The sequence below is a fragment of the Salmo salar genome, chromosome 17 (genome assembly GCF_965601325.2).
Source record: "Salmo salar chromosome 17, fSalSal1, whole genome shotgun sequence".
Lineage (NCBI taxonomy): Eukaryota > Metazoa > Chordata > Actinopteri > Salmoniformes > Salmonidae > Salmo > Salmo salar.
Window position 1 is genome coordinate 14,460,044 of NC_138307.1, and position 19,364 is coordinate 14,479,407.

At 44.8% G+C, this 19,364-nt stretch overlaps 1 protein-coding gene across 2 annotated transcripts in view; it reads right to left on the bottom strand.

Moving 5' to 3' along the window:
* LOC106575390 (guanine nucleotide-binding protein subunit alpha-11) overlaps positions 1 to 19,364 on the bottom strand; it is a 39,883-nt gene that overhangs the window by 9,387 nt on the left and 11,132 nt on the right. Inside the window, exons 2-4 of one of the 2 annotated variants that reach the window (XM_014151896.3) lie at positions 6,581 to 6,765; positions 6,258 to 6,412; positions 497 to 625 (exon numbers count right to left, since the gene is read on the bottom strand). In XM_014151896.3, coding sequence (XP_014007371.1) covers positions 497 to 625; positions 6,258 to 6,412; positions 6,581 to 6,765 — 469 coding nt within the window. The remainder of the gene's footprint in view (positions 1 to 496; positions 626 to 6,257; positions 6,413 to 6,580; positions 6,766 to 19,364) is intronic. The other variant, XM_014151895.3, reaches the window with a different exon arrangement.

Genomic DNA, 19,364 nt, shown 5'->3' on the forward strand with positions numbered 1-19,364 from the left:
ACAGTAGACAGTAAGCATTACCGCCACACCCCCCTACCAATCCAGAGAAGGTGGATCAGTCCAGTGTGGAAGGCTTGGGCGACCGTACCAAGTCTAGGAGAACAGTAGTGTTGGTCCGTATTAGGCTTCCACCACCACCCCGAGCCCCATACACAGACCCACTCACCCCCCAAAGCAACTCTGAGAACAGCCGTTTCAGGTCTTTACCTTCACAATAAAAGGCTTTAGTTTAGTTGTAGCCATTTTTGCATCAACCCAACAAGCCATTTTGATGCCATTTCGCATCATTTCTAGTTTGTGGTTCTGCAACAATTGCATAACAGTTGGGTTGTCCTGAATGGGCCCAGTCTCAGAGAGGTGCTATGTGGGGACCTGGGTGTGTGTGTGTGTATGTGTGTGTGTCAGTGTGTTGCAGGACAGTGACAAAGTGAGGACGTCGGTGGGAGCAGCAGAGGCAGAGAAGGAGCAGTCCCTCGCTGCAGTACCGTGACGGTACCTGAAGATGCAGTTCTCCAGGTCAAACGGGTACTCTATGATTCCCGTGGTGGGGACCCGGACACGAAGCACATCCTGCTGAGTAGGAACATATCCCTCCGCGGTGACGCGGTCTATATCACTAAGGTAACTGCAGACACACACAGACACACAGTCTATCACTAAAGTAACTGCATGGCTGCACATACACACTAACATGCTGACCAGACTGCTCGATTGTGCGCTGTCACGCGCATGTTGATTTTGTCCACCCACACCAGACGCGATCACGACACGCAGGTTGAAATATCAAAACGAACTCTGAACCCACTATATTCATTTGGGGACAAGTCGAAAAGCGTTATATAAACATTGGGTTGTTATTTGACCTGAAATGCACAAGGTCCTCTACGCCAACAATGAATCCACAGATAAAAGGGTAAACAGTTAGTTTCTAGTAATCTCTCCTCTTTCAAGTTTCTTCTTCTCCTTTGACTTTACATGGTGGTTGACAACCAACTTTAAAGGTGCATTACCAGCACCAACTGGACTGTGGACCTGAGTTCATCTTTCAATCGCACACGTGGGTATATGCTCCTAAAAACCAATGAGGAGCTGGGAGAGGCGGGACTTGCAGCACGTCAAGCGTCACAAATAAAACCAAGTCCTATTTTAGTGCCTGGCTACGCGGACGCTCGTTGACGCCCACAAGCAGTGTGGGTGCAATCATTAAATAACATGTACAGTCGTAGCCAAAAGGTTTGAGAATGACACAAATATTAATTTCCACAAAGTTTGCGGCTTCAGAGTCTTTAGATATTTTTGCCAGATGTTACTGTGGAATACTGAAGTATAATCACAAGCATTTCATAAGTGTTAAAAGGCTAATGTAGACAATTACATGAAGTTGATGCAAAGAGTCAATATTTGCAGTGTTGACCCTTCTTTTTCAAGACTTCTGCAATCCGCCCTGGCATGGTGTCAATTAACTTCTGGGCCACATCCTGACTGATGGTAGCCCATTCTTGCATAATCAATGCTTGGAGTTTGTCAGAATTTGTGGGTTTTTGTTTGTCCACCCGCCTCTTGAGGATGGACCACAAGTTCTCAATGGGATTAAGGTCTGGGGAGTTTCCTGGCCATGGACCCAAAATATTGATGTTTTGTTCCCTGAGCCACTTAGTTATCACTTTTGCCTTATGGCAAGGTGCTCCATCATGCTGGAAAAGGCATTGTTCGTCACCAAACTGTTCTTGGACGGTTGGGAGAAGTTGCTCTCAGAGGATGTGTTGGTACCATTCTTTATTCATGGCTATGTTCTTAGGAAAAATTGTGAGTGAACCCACTCACTTGGCTGAGAAGCAACCCCACACATGAATGGTCTCAGGATGCTTTACTGTTGGCATGACACAGGACTGATGGTAGCGCTTTTCTTCTCCGGACAAGCTTTTTTCCAGATGACCCAAACAATCGCAAAGGGGATTCATCAGAGAAAATGACTTTACCCCAGTCCTCAGCAGTCCAATCCCTGTATCTTTTGCAGAATATCAGTCTGTCCCTGATGTTTTTCCTGGAGAGAAGTGGCTTCTTTGCTGCCCTTCTTGACACCAGGCCATCCTCCAAAAGTCTTCACCTCACTGTGCATGCAGATGCACTCACACTTGTCTGCTGCCATTCCTGAGCAAGCTCTGTACTGGTGGTGCCCCGATCTCACAGCTGAATCAACTTTAGGAGACGGTCCTGGCGCTTGCTGGACTTTCTTGGGCGCCCTGAAGCCTTCTTCACAACAATTGAACCGCTCTCCTTGAAGTTCTTGATGATCCGATAAATGGTTGATTTAGGTGCAATCTTACTGGCAGCAATATCCTTGCCTGTGAAGCCCTTTTTGTGCAAAGCAATGATGACGGCACGTGTTTCCTTGCAGGTAACCATGGTTGACAGAGGAAGAACAATGATTCCAAGCACCACCCTCTTTTTGAAGCTTCCAGTCTGTTATTCGAACTCAATCAGCATGACAGAGTGATCTCCAGCCTTGTCCTCATCAACACTCACACCTGTGTTAACCTCTTGACGGTCGCCTAGGATAGGGGGCGCCCAGCGCATTTAAAAAAAAAATTGTGCCCATTTTAAACGGCCTACTACTCAAACTCAGAAGCTAGGATATGCATATAATTAATACTTGTGGATAGAAAACACCCTAAAGTTTCTAAAACTGTTTGAATGGTGTCTGTGAGTCTAACAGAACTCATATGGCAGTCAAAACCCCGAGACAGATCGAAACAGGAAGTGGAATTCTGAATTGCGGACTCAAATTCATCACGTTGCCTATTAATCACACCGTGAGCTATGGTTCATTGAGCACTTCCTATTGCTTCCACTAGATGTCCCCAGTCTTTACAAAGTGATTTGAGTCTCCTACTGTAAAAACTGACAGAATGACACGCTGTGGAACGTGGTCACACGGAGAGGGCCATCACCATTATGACGCCGGCGCCCCTGGCTACCCTCCCCTTTCGAAACGTTTATAAAGACAATGCAATCGTCCCCCTTGAATCTTATTGGAGCTCTGGTTGAAAAAGGCCCTAAAGATTTATGTTATACAACGTTTGACATGTTTGAACGAACCTAAATAAGAAAAAAATGCATTTTGTTGAAAGAATAGTCCCGCGGCCACGGAGCTTTTGGTGCAGCCTTCAGAACGCGCTAACAACAACAAGCTAATGGAACATAAAGGATGAACTTTTTCGAACTAAAATACATTTGTTGTGGACCTGGGATTCCTGGAAGTGCCCAAGGATGAAGATAATCAAAGGTAAGGGATTATTGACAATAGTATACAAGACTAGATTTGATATGCGATTGTTCCAAGATGGCGCTGACCTGTATTGCAAGCCTATTGTTCTGAGTATCGCATCCCCTTTTATCGCAAAGTGTGATTACCCAGTAAAGTTATTTTTAAATCTGGCATTACAGGTGCTTTCAAGAGATATTCATCTATAAATCTTAGAATGACAATATTACATTTTAAAAATGTTTTCGAATAGTAATTTAGTAAATTGTAGCGCTGTTTCATCGGATGCATTTGAGGGAAAATAGTTAGTCAACGTTACGCACCGATGTAAAATGCTGTTTTTATATATAAATATGAACTTTATCGAACAAAAGAATGCATGTATTGTGTAACATGATGTCCTAGGTGTGTCATCTGATGAAGATTGTCAAAGGTTAGTGCTGCATTTAGCTGTTTTTTGGTTATTTGTGATGCATGTGGTTGGTCGGAAAATGGCTATGTGGATACTTTTACGATATACTCCTCTAACATAATCTAATGTTTTGCTTTTGCTGTAAAGCCTTTATGAAATCGGACAACGTGGTTCGATTCAGGAGAGGTGTATCTATAAAACGATATAATTTGGATTTATTTTTGAAAAAACAAAGTATTAAATTTTGTTATGCTAATGGGGATAGGATTTTTCGCTGGATGTCCGTCCCGAGGCCGCACAGGGGTTAACGAGAGAATCACTGACATGATGTCAGCTGGTCCTTTTGTGGCAGGGCTGAAATGCAGCGGAAATGTTTTTGCGGGGGGGGATTCAGTTAATTTGCATGGCAAAGAGGGACTTTGCAATTAATTGCAAATCATCTGATCACTCTTCATAACATTCTGGAGTGTATGCAAATTCCCATCATACAAACTGAGGCAGCAGACTTTGTGAAAATTAATATATGTGTCATTCTCAAAACTTTTGGCCACGACTGTATGTGTACATTTATTTTGCAACGCGAGCACTGTGGTCGACACTCGCTCACACACACACACACACACACACACACACACACACACACACACACACACACACACACACACACACACACAGGGCAGAAGAGACTGATTAGCTGTAATACAACAGGGTTTTTGACAGGGGGCAGCGTTGGGAGCGATTCTTCAGCCCTGGTCCTGGTGATACCCTGGGGTGTGCAGGCGTTCGTTCCAGCCCAGTCCAACTCAAACACACCCAATTCAGCTTATCAAGGTCCTCACGTCCAATTAGCTGGGTGTCAGCAGAGATGGTGTCCTCTTATAACGTTAACAGGCAATCAACCAGGAATCAAAGATCAACATTACGCTCACACACACAATTCACTATATTCTAAGGTTTGACTTGACTTAAATGTCAGCAATAGATTGTGTAAATGGTAAACATGTGTGTAGTCATTTTATTGATGAATAAGTACTGGAGAATTATTTCCAGAACCTTTAGAAGGTAAAGCAATGGTACATGTTCAGTATTAGCTGAGTGTGAGGGGTAGAGAGAGGAGTGTATGAACTGAACTGTGTGTACAGTGCATTCAGAAAGTATTCAGACACATAGATTTTTTCCACATTGTTACGTTACAGCCTTATTCTCAAATGGATTACATTAAAAAAAATCCTCAATCAATCTACACACAACACCCCATAATGACAAAGCGAAAACAGGCTTTTAAAAAACAGAAATACCTTATTTACATAAATATTCAGACCCTTTGCTATGAGACTCAAAATTGAGCTCAGGAAAGTATCGAGGCACATATTTGAGGAAGAGTACCAAAAAATGTCTGCAGCATTGAAGGTCCAAGAACACAGTGGCCTCCATCATTCTTAATTACAAGAAGTTTTGAACCCTCAAGATTCGTCCTTGAGCTGGCTGTCCGGCCAAACTGAATAATCGGGGGAGAAGGGCCTTGGTCAGGGAGGTGACCAAAAACGCAATGGTCACTCTAACAGATCTCCAGAGTTCCTCTGTGGAGATGGGAGAACCTTCCAGAAGGACAACCATCTCTGCAGCACTCCAGCAATCAGGCCTGTATGGTAAAGTGGCCAGACGGAAGCCACGCCTAAGTAAAAAGGCACATGACAGCCCGCATGGAGTTTGCCAAAAGGCACCTAAAGGACTCTCAGGCCATGAGAAACAAGATTCTCTGGTCTAATGAAACCAAGATTGAACTCTTTGGCCTATATGCCAAGCTTCACATCTGGAGGAAACCAGGTACTGCTAATCACCTGGCCAATGCCATACCTACGGTGAAGCATGGTGGTGGCAGCTTCATGCTGTGGGGATGTTTTTATGCGGCAGGGACTAGGAGACTAGTAAGGATCAAGGGAAAGATGAACGGAGCAAAGTACAGAGAGATCCTTGAAGAAAACCTGCTCCAGAGGGCTCAGGACCTCAGACTGGGGGCGAAGGTTCACCTTCCAACAGGACAACAACCCTAAGCACAGAGCCACTTAGGATTGGCTTCGAGACAAATCTCAATGTCCTTGAGTGGCCCAGCCAGAGCCCGGACTTGAACCTGATCGAACATCTCTGGAGAGACCTGAAAATATCTGTGCAGCAATGCTCCCATCCAACCTGAGAGCTTGAGAGGATCTGCAGAAAATAATGGGGAGAAACTCCCCAAATACAGGTATACATTTGCATTTTAAAATAAGGCTGTAACGTAACTAAAAGTGAAAAAAGTGAAGGGGTCCGAATACTTTCCAAATGCACTGTGTGTGTGTGTGTGTGTGTGTGTGTGTGTGTGTGTGTGTGTGTGTGTGTGTGTGAGTGAGAGACAGTCAGTCTCTCACTCTATTTCTATCCATCAGCTCTCCGGAGTGGGGGCAACCGGTCGAGAGGCACCGCAGTGAACCACACACACACACACTAAAACCCACACGCAAATACCTCAACCCCAACACACACATCCACCCCTCCCCCACCCGAACAACCTCTCACAGACAGAAACACACCAGGACATACTATTTAGTGGAGTCTGATAGCTGGTATTCCCTGCGTCTGTCGTAGGCCTCCTGTATCCCAGGGTCGGCCCACAGGGTCTTGATGGCGCTGATGTAGGGCTGGTCGAAGCCACAGATCTTCTCTATGTCCACCTCCTTCACTAACATGGCATTCGACTGGAGAGGGAGGGGGGAGACAGACAGAGACAGAGAGAGAGAGAGGAGGGAAGAGTGAGTGCATTGGAACTATATTGTGTGAGTGACTGTGGATGCGTTCTGACCAAGCTAATTCTGGTTGTGTGTGTGGAAGGCAGTGGTTTTTATGGTTGCGTTAGTAATTCCTACCCGGTTCTGTTCGTATTTGAAGGGGATCTTGAGGTTCTCTGTGGCTTTGATCATAGACTGCATGGAGGTGAAGATGTTCTGGTACACCAGCCTGATGAAACCCCTCTTGTCCTCCTCTGTGTAGCCCGCCCCGTGGATGATCCTCATCTGCTTGATGAATGTACTCTTCCCACTCTCTCCTGTACCTGGACACACACACAGAACACCCACTGTTAGAACCACTCTCTCCTGTACCTGGACACACACACAGAACACCCACTGTTAGCACCACTCTCTCCTGTACCTGGACACACACACAGAACACCCACTGTTAGAACCACTCTCTCCTGTACCTGGACACACACACAGAACACCCACTGTTAGCACCACTCTCTCCTGTACCTGGACACACACACAGAACACCCACTGTTAGAACCACTCTCTCCTGTACCTGGACACACACACAGAACACCCACTGTTAGAACCACTCTCTCCTGTACCTGGACACACACACAGAACACCCACTGTTAGCACCACTCTCTCCTGTACCTGGACACACACCTACAGTGAGCTCGAGAAGTATTTGTTTTGACTCTGTAGTCCAGCACTTTGGATTTGAAATGATACAATGACTACTAGGTTAAAGTGCAGACTGTCAACTTTGAGGGTATTTTCATCCATATTGTGTTAACGGTTTACAATTATTTTTGTACATAAAGTTTCCCCTCCCCCGCCCCATTTTAGGGGATCAAAAGTATTGGGACAAATTCACCTGTGTATTAAAGTAGTCAACATTTTTTCATTTGGTCCCATAACCCTAGCATGCAATGATTACATGAAGCTTGTGACTCTACAAATGTGTTTGAAGCATTTGCTGTTTGTTTTGGTTGTGTTTCAGATGATTTACCATACATTTTTATTGTGCACAAAATAATGTATTGTGTCATTTTGGAGTAACTTTTTTAGAAAATAATATGTTTCTTACACTTCTACATTAATGTGGATCTACCATGATTGCAGATAGTCCTGCATGAATCGTGAATAATGATGAGTGAGAAAGTTAGAGGCATAAATATCATACCACCAAAAAATGCTAACCTCCCCTGTTATTGTAATGGTGAGAGGTTAGCATGTCTTGGGGGTATGATATAAAATGCTAACCTCCCCTGTTATTGTAATGGCGAGAGGTTAGAATGTCTTGGTGGTATGATATAAAATGCTAACCTCCCCTGTTATTGTAATGGCGAGATGTTAGAATGTCTTGGGGGTATGATATAAAATGCTAACCTCCCCTGTTATTGTAATGGCGAGATGTTAGAATGTCTTGGGGGTATGATATAAAATGCTAACCTCCCCTGTTATTGTAATGGCGAGAGGTTAGAATGTCTTGGTGGTATGATATAAAATGCTAACCTCCCCTGTTATTGTAATGGCGAGAGGTTAGCATGTCTTGGTGGTATGATATAAAATGCTAACCTCCCCTGTTATTGTAATGGTGAGAGGTTAGCATGTCTTGGGGGTATGATATAAAATGCTAACCTCCCCTGTTATTGTAATGGCGAGAGGTTAGCATGTCTTGGGGGTATGATATAAAATGCTAACCTCCCCTGTTATTGTAATGGTGAGAGGTTAGCATGTTTTGGTGGTATGATATAAAATGCTAACCTCCCCTGTTATTGTAATGGTGAGAGGTTAGCATGTTTTGGTGGTATGATATAAAATGCTAACCTCCCCTGTTATTGTAATGGCGAGAGATTAGCATGTCTTGGTGGTATGATATAAAATGCTAACCTCCCCTGTTATTGTAATGGCGAGAGGTTAGCATGTCTTGGTGGTATGATATAAAATGCTAACCTCCCCTGTTATTGTAATGGTGAGAGGTTAGCATGTCTTGGTGGTATGATATAAAATGCTAACCTCCCCTGTTATTGTAATGGCGAGAGGTTAGCATGTCTTGGTGGTATGATATAAAATGCTAACCTCCGCTGTTATTGTAATGGTGAGAGGTTAGCATGTCTTGGGGGTATGATATTTATGCCTCTAACTTTCTCACTCATCATTATTCACAATTCATTCAGGACTATCTGCAATCATGGTAGTATCCACATTAATGTATAAGTGTTTAGAAACATTACACTTATTTACAATAAAAGTGACTTAAAAATGACACATTTTTTACCATTCATTTCTATTGGGTACAAAATAATCCGAAACACAACCAAAACAAACAGCAAATGCATCCGACACCCTATGCTGTGCAACAGGTGCGCTAATTTAGAGGGAAAGGTGTGTAAATGCTATTCATAAAATTGCATCAAACCTTCAATACATCACTGGAGAGCATACTATACAGAGCCAGACAGAGAGCGAGCCAGCCGGCCAGAGAGACAGAGAGCGAGCCAGCCGGCCAGAGAGACAGAGAGCGAGCCAGCCGGCCAGAGAGACAGAGCGAGCGAGCCAGCCGGCCAGAGAGACAGAGCGAGCGAGCCAGAGAGACAGAGCGAGCGAGCCAGAGAGACAGCGAGCGAGAGACAGACAGAGAGCGAGAGACAGACAGAGAGCGAGAGTGTGAGACAGAGAGCGAGAGGGCGAGACAGAGAGCGAGACAGAGAGCGAGAGGGCGAGACAGAGAGCGAGAGGGCGAGACAGAGAGCGAGCGGGCGAGACCGAGCGAGCGAGAGGGCGAGACCGAGCGAGCGAGAGGGCGAGACCGAGCGAGCGAGAGGGCGAGACAGAGCGAGCGAGAGGGCAAGACAGAGCGAGCGAGAGGGCAAGACAGAGCGAGCGAGAGGGCAAGACAGAGCGAGCGAGAGGGCAAGACAGAGCGAGCGAGAGGGCAAGACAGAGCGAGCGAGAGGGCAAGACAGAGCGAGCGAGAGGGCGAGACAGAGCGAGCGAGAGGGCGAGACAGAGCGAGCGAGAGGGCGAGACAGAGCGAGCGAGAGGGCGAGACAGAGCGAGCGGGCGAGACAGAGAGCGAGCAAGAGGGCGAGACAGAGAGCGAGCAAGAGGGCGAGACAGAGCGAGTGAAAGCGAGGGAGGGAGAGAAGCGAGGGAGGGAGTTGTGTTGTGAGTGCCAGAGTGAAGAGGAATCCAGTGAGATCCGTTTCAACAGTGTTGTTCTTTAACACAAACAGCTACGACAACAGCAGACAGCTTCCACCAGAAGGAACCAGATGATTGTCAGATCTCCACAGCCATGTCCTCCTCCTCAGACCGACACCCCCACCAGAACCACCCAGAGCTCCATTCAACCCAGCCTGCACTGCAGTATCCATCCTCACAGTGGCTCGTTTCATCCTCATGGTCAACTACAAACCATAGGACGGTTTGGGGTTACTATGAAATCCTACTACAGTACGACCAACTAGCTAGACTCCCCTCACAGTTTCCACAAAGTAGTACTTGCTCACTCCCACCTCATGAATTTAAAATCATTGGCTTGGTGGAGGCATGGGCTACAGGGAGTTTCCACTGCCTTCACATTCCTTCTTTCACCAGTCCTTTCCAATCCATGACGAGGAATGAATGAGTGCACTTCCGTGAGAAGAGTAATAATCGTAAACAGAGGAATGGGTTCAAATGAGGCTCCATCCAACCAATGACATACACTGAACAAAAAAAGAAAATGCAACGTATAAAGTGTGGGTCCCATGTTTCATGAGCTGAAATAATAGATCCCAGAAATGTTCCATATGCACAAAAACTCTCGATCAAATTTTGTACACAAATTTGTTTCCATCCCTGTTTGGAAGCATTTTTCCTTTGCCAAAATAATCCATCCACCTGACAGGTGTGGCAATTCAAGGAGCTGATTAAACAGCATGATCATTACACAGGTGCACCTTGTGCTGGTGACAATAAAAAGGCCAATATTTAACGTGCAGTTTTGTCACAACACAATGCCACAGGTGTCTCAGGTTGATGGAGCGTGCAATTGGCATGCTGACTGCAGGAATGTCCACCAGAGCTGTTGTCAGAGAACTGAATGTTGATTTCTCTACCAACATCGTTTTAGAGAATGCATTTTAAATCGATGGCAATTTGAACGCACAAAAATACAGTGACGAGATCCTGAGGACCACTGTGAGTCCCATTTTCTTTTTAAAGGTATCTGTGACCAACAGATGCACATCTGTATTCCAAGTCGTGAAATCCATAGATTAGGGCCTCATTTATTTTAATTGACTGATTTCCTCAAACTGTAACTCAGTAAAAAAAAAAAAAGGAAAAATAAATAAATAATAATAATAAAATAAATACAAAAAAAAAAATTTAATACATTTTTTTTTTTTTTTTTTTTAAATCGATGAAATTGTTGCATGTTGCGTTTCTATTTTTGTTCCGTATATAATCCAGGGGAGGCAGGGGATTGGTTTAAACAAAACTGTCACATGACCTGACTGCCAGAAGTAGGCCCTTGTCGTTCCAGCAGAAACTCAGGACCCTGCCATACCCTCATCTCCTTTAGCTAATACAAGCCTCTCCAGGGCCCAGCCAGACACCATGCATTACAAAACAGTACTGGGAACAGGTCTAATTCATTACGCTAAACTGTTAATGCTCTCAGATATGTCAAAGGTTCTTTGTCCCAATACTACAGCCATCTGTGTGTCTGTGTGTGTGTGAGAGAGTGAGAGAGTGAGAGAGAGAGGGGGTTATGGAAGACAATAACAGCCATATCATTGAGTGAGATTAAACAACTTGAGCCGCTTGTCTTTTAAAGGAGTGGTGTTCCCCTCCAGGTCTACAGGTCCACAATACCGCTGCTTCTCTGTTCTCCCTGGTAATTAACTGATGTATGTCACCAACTGTCCTCACCTGGGTCGTGTCTAGTATGCACGAGATGGAAAGAAACGGCGAGGTACTATCTGAACTTGTCCAAATCAGAAATTCATTTTCTGATGCAGTGGTTTTATGAAAATTCACGACACACACATTTGGCAAAGTAACCATTTTAGCTAGATTTACTTCAGTTAGCTGGCTAAACCCTCACTAGCCAAGGGGGCTGCTGGTAACCCATATTTCTCAGCCTCTCTGCACCATATGGACAGAAATACACATAGACCCTGAGGCAGGCTAACACCAGGCTAGTGCCTTGTCAATCCCTAAACACAGATCTGCTATATCTGCAAACTGAAAGAGATGGAGAAAGAAACACCAACACCTACATTGAAGGTTTTTGAAGAGCAGCCATATTTCGGTTGCCATGGCAACCCCTCTTCTCTCCACCTGCAGTTGTTCCTCTTTCTTTCCTAGCGGATAGTAAATATAACTGTGCCTCAGGCTCTCGCTCGCTCCATCTCTCTCTGCTGCTATGTAGAAGGGCCCTGCTCCTCTCTTCAGTCTGATACAATACTGAGGAGGATGAAGTTGTTCCTAGACAACTGTTGTGCTGCTGCCATGTTGTGTTGTCATCTGTTGCTGCCATGCTATGGTGTTGTCTTTTGTCTCTCTTCATGTAGTGTTGTGGTGTCTTGTCGTGATGTGTGTTTTGTATTATGTTTTTAATCCAGCCCCCGCCCCCATAGGAGGCCTTTTGGTAGGCCATTATTATGAATAAGAATTTGATCTTAACTGACTTGCCTAGTTAAATAATGGTTAAATAAAAAATATATACATTACCAGTCAACAGTTTGGACACGCCTACTCATTTAAGGGTTCTCTTGATTTTTTTACTATTTTCAACATTGTAGAATAATAGTGAAGACATCAAAACTATGAAACAACACATACGGAATCACGAAGTAACCAAAAAAAAGTGTTAAACCAAAATATAATTTAGGTTCTTCAAAGTAGCCACCCTTTGCCTTGACAGCTTTGCACACTCTTGGTATTCTCTCAACCAGCTTCATGAGGAATGCTTTACCAACAGTCTTGAAGGAGTTCCCACATAAACTGAGCACTTGTTGGCTGCTTTTCTTTCACTTTGCAGTCCAACTCATCCCAAACTATCTCAATTGGGTTGATGTCGGGTGATTGTGGAGGCCAGGTCATCTGATGCAGCACTCCGTCACTCTCCTTTTTGGTCAAATAGCCCTTACACAGCCTGGAGGTGTGTTTTGGGTCATTGTCCTGTTTAAAAACAAATGATCGTCCTACTAAGCACAAACTAAATGGGATGGCGGATCGCTGCAGAATGCTGTGGTAGCCATGCTGGTTAAGTGTGGTTGAACTCTAAATAAGTCACTGATAGTGTCAACAGCAGAGCACCCCCACACCATCGCACCACCTCCTCCATGCTTCACGGTGGGAACCACACATGCGGAGATCATCCGTTCACCTACTCTGCGTCTCACAAAGACAGTTTGGACTCATCAGACTAAAGGACAGATTTCCACCGGTCTAATGTCCATTGCTCGTGTTTCTTGGCCCAAGAAAGTCTCTTCTTATTATTGGTGTCCTTTAGTAGTGGTTTCTTTGCAGCAATTCAACCATGAAGGCCTGATTCATGCAGTCTCCTCTGAACAGTTGATATTGAGATGTGTCTGTTACTTGAACTCTGTGAAGCATTTATTTGGGCTGCAATCTGAGGTGCAGTTAACTCTAATGAACGTATCCTCTGCTGCAGAGGTAACTCTGGGTCTTCCTTTCCTGTGGCGGTCCTCATGAGAGACAGTTTCATCATAGCGCTTGATGGTTTTTGTGACTGCACTTGAAGAAACTTAAAGTTCTTGAAATGTTCCCGATTGACTGATCGGGAACATGTCTTAAAGTAATGATGGACTGTTGTTTCTCTTTGCTTATTTAAGCAGTTCTTGCCATAACATGGACTTGGTCTTTTACCAAATAGAGCTATCTTCTGTATACCACCCCTACCTTGTCACAACACAACTGATTGGCTCAAACACATTAAGAAGGAAAGAAATTCCACAAACCTTTAACAAGGCACACCTGTTAATTGCATTCCAGGTGACTACCTCATGAAGCAGGTTGAGAGAATGCGAAGCGTGTGCAAAGCTGTCAAGGCAAAGGGTGGCTACTTTGAACAATCTCAAATATAAAATATATTTTGATTTGTTTAACACTTTTTTGGTTACTACATGATTCCATGTGTTATTTCAGAGTTTTGATGTCTTCACTATTATTCTACAATGTAGAAAATAGTAAAAATAAAGAAAATCCTGGAATGAGTAGTGTGTCCAAACCTTTGACTGGTATTGTATAATATATAAGACGCTGCTGATGTAAGGTCAGTTTTGTATTTCCCCTTCACAGTATTGGGATGCAGCCCAAAGAGAGAAGAGTCTGCAATAGTATTGGGACATTGTCCAAGGAGAGAAGAGGATGTGTTACAGTACTGGAACACGGCCCGTGTCCTCAGTGAAAGATCAGTCTGAGGTCTGATTTATTTCTCGTGACCCTGTCATAAGATCTCTCCCTCCATCTCGCGTCTGTTCTGTCGCTTCCTCTCCTCTAGAGCACACTACCAGCCTCTGTCTCCTTCCACTCCCCCAGCTCACTCCCGCCTCCCCTCCTCTTCACCCAGCCTCGCACTTACTCCACCTCTCCTCTCATGCCCCTAATCTTTGTCTTCCTCCCACTCCCGGAGGCTGGAAACCATCTCCCCCCATTATCATCCACCTCCCCCCCTCTTCCCTTCGCCTCTCCGTCCCTCACTCTCTCATTCTCCTCCCTGTCAAGCATTTGGGATATTCAGAACTAGAATCTGTCCATTCTTTTTTGGTGGCGACCTAGAAAAACGGAGGTCACCTTTTAATAGACCACACTACTGGGTTTGATAACGCTTTCCTTCCCAGTCGGCAAAGAGAGAGAGAGCGAACCAGAGCAACCCTTACATATACACACACACACCTTTTACTAGCTGACACTACTTGGGTCTTTCCAGGCAGCAGCGCTTAGAAAAACGCCCACAAGGCTACAGCGCAGGGTGAAACACACAGCCCACACACACATGTCTGGTAAAGAGAGGGGTGTATGTGGTATCAGATATGATGGTGGCAAGAGAGCAGAGTAATAGGGGAACCTTGCGCAAATACCTCAGCAAACAGAAACACACACAGCACTGATTTTTTTGCAGACACTAAACACTACATTGGAAAAAAAATTGGTAAATGCACACAAACATTGAATGTGTTTAACATACAATTATTCAGGGAAACAGAAAGATAGAATGCGGTCAGCAAAAAAATCTAGACGTTGTGTTGAACTTGAGTAGTGTGCGCACACACCACACACACACACACACACACACACACACACACACACACACACACCAAAAGTTTGGACACACCTACTCATTCAAGGGTTTTTCTTTATTTTAACCATTTTCTACATTGTAGAATAATTGTGAAGAAATCAAAACTATGATAACACATATGGAATTATGTAATAACCAAAAAAATTGTTAAAATCAAAGTATATATTATATTTGAGATTCTTCAAAGTAGCCACCATTTGCCATGATGACAGCTTTGCACACTCTTGGCATTCTCTCAACCAATTTCACAAGGTAGTCACCTGGAATACATTTCAACAGGTGCCTTGTTAAATGTTAATTTGTGGAATTTCTTTCCTTATTAATGCGTTTGAGACAATTAGTTGTGTTGTGACAAGGTAGGGTTTCTTCAAGTGCAGTCGCAAAAACCCATCAAGCGCTATGATGAAACTGGCTCTCATGAGGACCGCCACGGGAAAGGAAGACCCAGAGTTACCTCTGCTGATGAGGATAAGTTCATTAGAGTTAACTGCACCTTAGATTGCAGACCAAATAAATGCTTCACGGAGTTCAAGTAACAGACACATCTCAATATCAACTGTTCAGAGGAGACTGCGTGAATCAGGCCTTCATGGTTGAATTGCTGCAAAGAAACCACTACTAAAGGACACCGATAAGAAGTGGAACCTTGCTTGGGCCTAGAAACACGAGCAATGGACATTAGACCGGTGGAAATCTGCCCTTTGGTCTGATCAGTCCAAATTGGAGATTTTTGGTTCCAACCGCTGTGTCTTTGTGAGACGCAGAGTAGGTGAACGGATGATCTCCGCAAGTGTGGTTCCCACAATGAAGCATGGAGGAGAAGGTGTGATGGTGTGGGGGTGCTTTGCTGGTGACACTGTGATTTATTTAGAATTCAAGGCACACTTAACCATCATGGCTACCACAGCATTCTGCAGCGATACACCATCCCTTCTGGTTTGCGCTTAGTGGGACGATCATTTGTTTTTCAACAGGACAATGACCCAACACACCTCTAGGCTGTGTAAGAACTATTTGACCAAGAAGGAGAGTGATGGAGTGCTGCATCAGATGACCTGGCCTCCACAACCACCCGACCTCAACCCAATTGAGATGGTTTGGGAGGAGTTGGACCACAGAGTGAGGGAAAAGCAGCCAACAAATGCTCACCATATGAGGGAACTCCTTCACGCCTGTTGGAAAAGCATTACAGGTGAAGCTGGTTGAGAGAATGCCAAGTGTGTGCAAAGCTGTCATCAAGGCAAAGGGTGGGTACTTTCAAGAATCTAAAATATATTTTGATTTGTTTAAAACTTGGTTACTACATGATTCCATATGTGTTATTTCATAGTTTTGATGTCTTCATTATTATTCTACAATGTAGAAAATAGTAAAAACAAAGAAAAACCCTTGAATGAGTAGGTGTGTCCAAACCTTTGACTGGTACTGTACATAGTAAAGATTTCCGATTTAGAAACAAATAAAAAAACACTGAACCCCAACAAACCAGACCAAAGTTAGGACATGCAGACACAACCTGTAATAACTCAGAATAGATTTCCTCTGCTGACAGTTCAGTGCAATTTAACTTCTTTTCTAATAAGTTCAATATTCTTTTTTATTCTGTTTCTATGTCTGGATTCCGTTTTTATAGGGCCCTACCTAGTGATTTATCTCTGTGTGTGTGTGTGTGTGTGTGTGTGTGTGTGTGTGTGTGTGTGTGTATATACACTGCTCAAAAAAATAAAGGGAACACTTAAACAACACAATGTAACTCCAAGTCAATCACACTTCTGTGAAATCAAACTGTCCACTTAGGAAGCAACACTGATTGACAATAAATTTCACATGCTGTTGTGCAAATGGAATAGACAACAGGTGGAAAATATAGGCAATTAGCAAGACACCCCCAATAAAGGAGTGGTTCTGCAGGTGGGGACCACAGACCACTTCTCAGTTCCTATGCTTCCTGGCTGATGTTTTGGTCACTTTTGAATGCTGGCGGTGCTTTCACTCTAGTGGGAGCATGAGACGGAGTCTACAACCCACACAAGTGGCTCAGGTAGTGCAGCTCATCCAGGATGGCACATCAATGCGAGCTGTGGCAAGAAGGTTTGCTGTGTCTGTCAGCGTACTGTCCAGAGCATGGAGGCGCTACCAGGAGACAGGCCAGTACATCAGGAGACGTGGAGGAGGCCATAGGAGGGCAACAACCCAGCAGCAGGACCGCTACCTCCGCCTTTGTGCAAGGAGGAGCAGGAGGAGCACTGCCAGAGCCCTGCAAAATGACCTCCAGCAGGCCACAAATGTGCATGTGTCTGCTCAAACGGTCAGAAACAGACTCCATGAGGGTGGTATGAGGACCCAACGTCCACAGGTGGGGGTTGTGCTTACTGCCCAACACCGTGCAGGATGTTTGGCATTTGTCAGAGAACACCAAGATTGGCAAATTCGCCACTGGCGCCCTGTGCTCTTCACAGATGGAAGCAGGTTCATACTGAGCACATGTGACAGACGTGACAGAGTCTGGAGACGCCGTGGAGAACGTTCGGCTGCCTGCAACATCCTCCAGCATGACCGGTTTGGCGGTGGGTCAGTCATGGTGTGGGGTGGCATTTCTTTGTTGTGCCGCACAGCCCTCCATGTGCTCACCAGAGGTAGCCTGACTGCCATTAGGTACCGAGATGAGATCCTCAGACCCCTTGTGAGACCATATGCTGGTGCGGTTGGCCCTGGGTTCCTCCTAATGCAAGACAATGCTAGACCTCATGTGGCTGGAGTGTGTCAGCAGTTCCTGCAAGAGGAAGGCATTGATGCTATGGACTGGCCCGCCCGTTCCCCAGACCTGAATCCAATTGAGCACATTTGGGACATCATGTCTCGCTCCATCCACCAACGCCACAGACTGTCCAGGAGTTGGCGGATGCTTTAGTCCAGGTCTGGGAGGAGATCCCTCAGGAGACCATCCGCCACCTCATCAGGAGCATGCCCAGGCGTTGTAGGGAGGTCATACAGGCACGTGGAGGCCACACACACACTACTGAGCCTCATTTTGACTTGTTTTAAGGACATTACATCAAAGTTGGATCCGCCTGTAGTGTGGTTTTCCACTTTAATTTTGAGTGTGACTCCAAATCCAGACCTCCATGGGTTGATAAACTGGATTTCCATTGATTATTTTTGTTGTCAGCACATTCAACTATGTAAAGAAAAAAGTATTTAATAAGATTATTAATTCAGATCTAGGATGTGTTATTTTATTTGAGCAGTGTATATATAAGTGTGTTTGCAAATCCAGAGGTAGACATTTGCATTGTGGTACAGCAGACTGCTGATAACAGGTTAGGTGAGGTTAACCAGTGGTGAACTGTGGTTGATTATCTGTGTAGTTCATTTCTGGACTTCCTCACTGTGGGATGGGAACGTGATCATAGACCGTGTCGATGCTGCCCAAGCTTCGTCTACAATGCCTCACACATAACAAAAAACACAACTACTACGAATTTTTTGATTTGTTTTCCCCCATGATGTTTTTGTTGTACCCTGAACCTGTTGTGGGTGTGTGTGTACTACTTTAGAAAGGAGAAGAAATAAACAACTATTCAGCTAATCATAGTTAACACAGACACATTTGGAGCGAAGAGACAGGAGCATGCCTGCTGGGCAACCCAAAGTATTCGTATCTCTCTGGCAGCATTTAGGAGACACACACACACACACACACACACACACACACCACACAAGTAGCAGCCAAGGCAGCCCTAAGGCATACAACACACACCAGCTGTCTACCAACTGAGGTTATAGAGATCCTGTAGTCAGCACCCCAGGCCAGTCAATGTTACCTACGCTGTGACGCTCCACTTCCCTTAGTTGGCCTACCTAAAAACACACACACACACACACACACACACCCTTATCCCCAAGCTTAGGGTAAGAAGGGGGAACAAACGTATGTACCAGTGTATCAGTTCCATTCTGACATCAACAGGGGGAAGGGAGGGATATAAAGAGAGAAAAAAGGAGTGATGAGAGGGGGGTTACAGAGAAATAGGGATACAGAGAGGGGGAAATCGACGTCGGGGTCTGACCACTGGGGTATAAGAACTGGAGACTGCGTCCAAGTTGTCCACCCTGTTGTTTTCAAGGTAATCTACTCACGTTACCCAATTCATGGACCGTCTATATCTGAGTTGCACCCGGTTTATACAGACCAGCATCACATGTTCACTACGGTTTATACAGACCAGCATCACATGTTCACTACGGTTTATACAGACCAGCATCACATGTTCACTACGGTTTATACAGACCAGCATCACATGTTCACTACGGTTTATACAGACCAGCATCACATGTTCACTACGGTTTATACAGACCAGCATCACATGTTCACTACGGTTTATACAGACCAGCATCACATGTTCACTACGGTTTATACAGACCAGCATCACATGTTCACTACGGTTTATACAGACCAGCATCACATGTTCACTACAGTTTATACAGACCAGCATCACATGTTCACTACGGTTTATACAGACCAGCATCACATGTTCACTACGGTTTATACAGACCAGCATCACATGTTCACTACGGTTTATA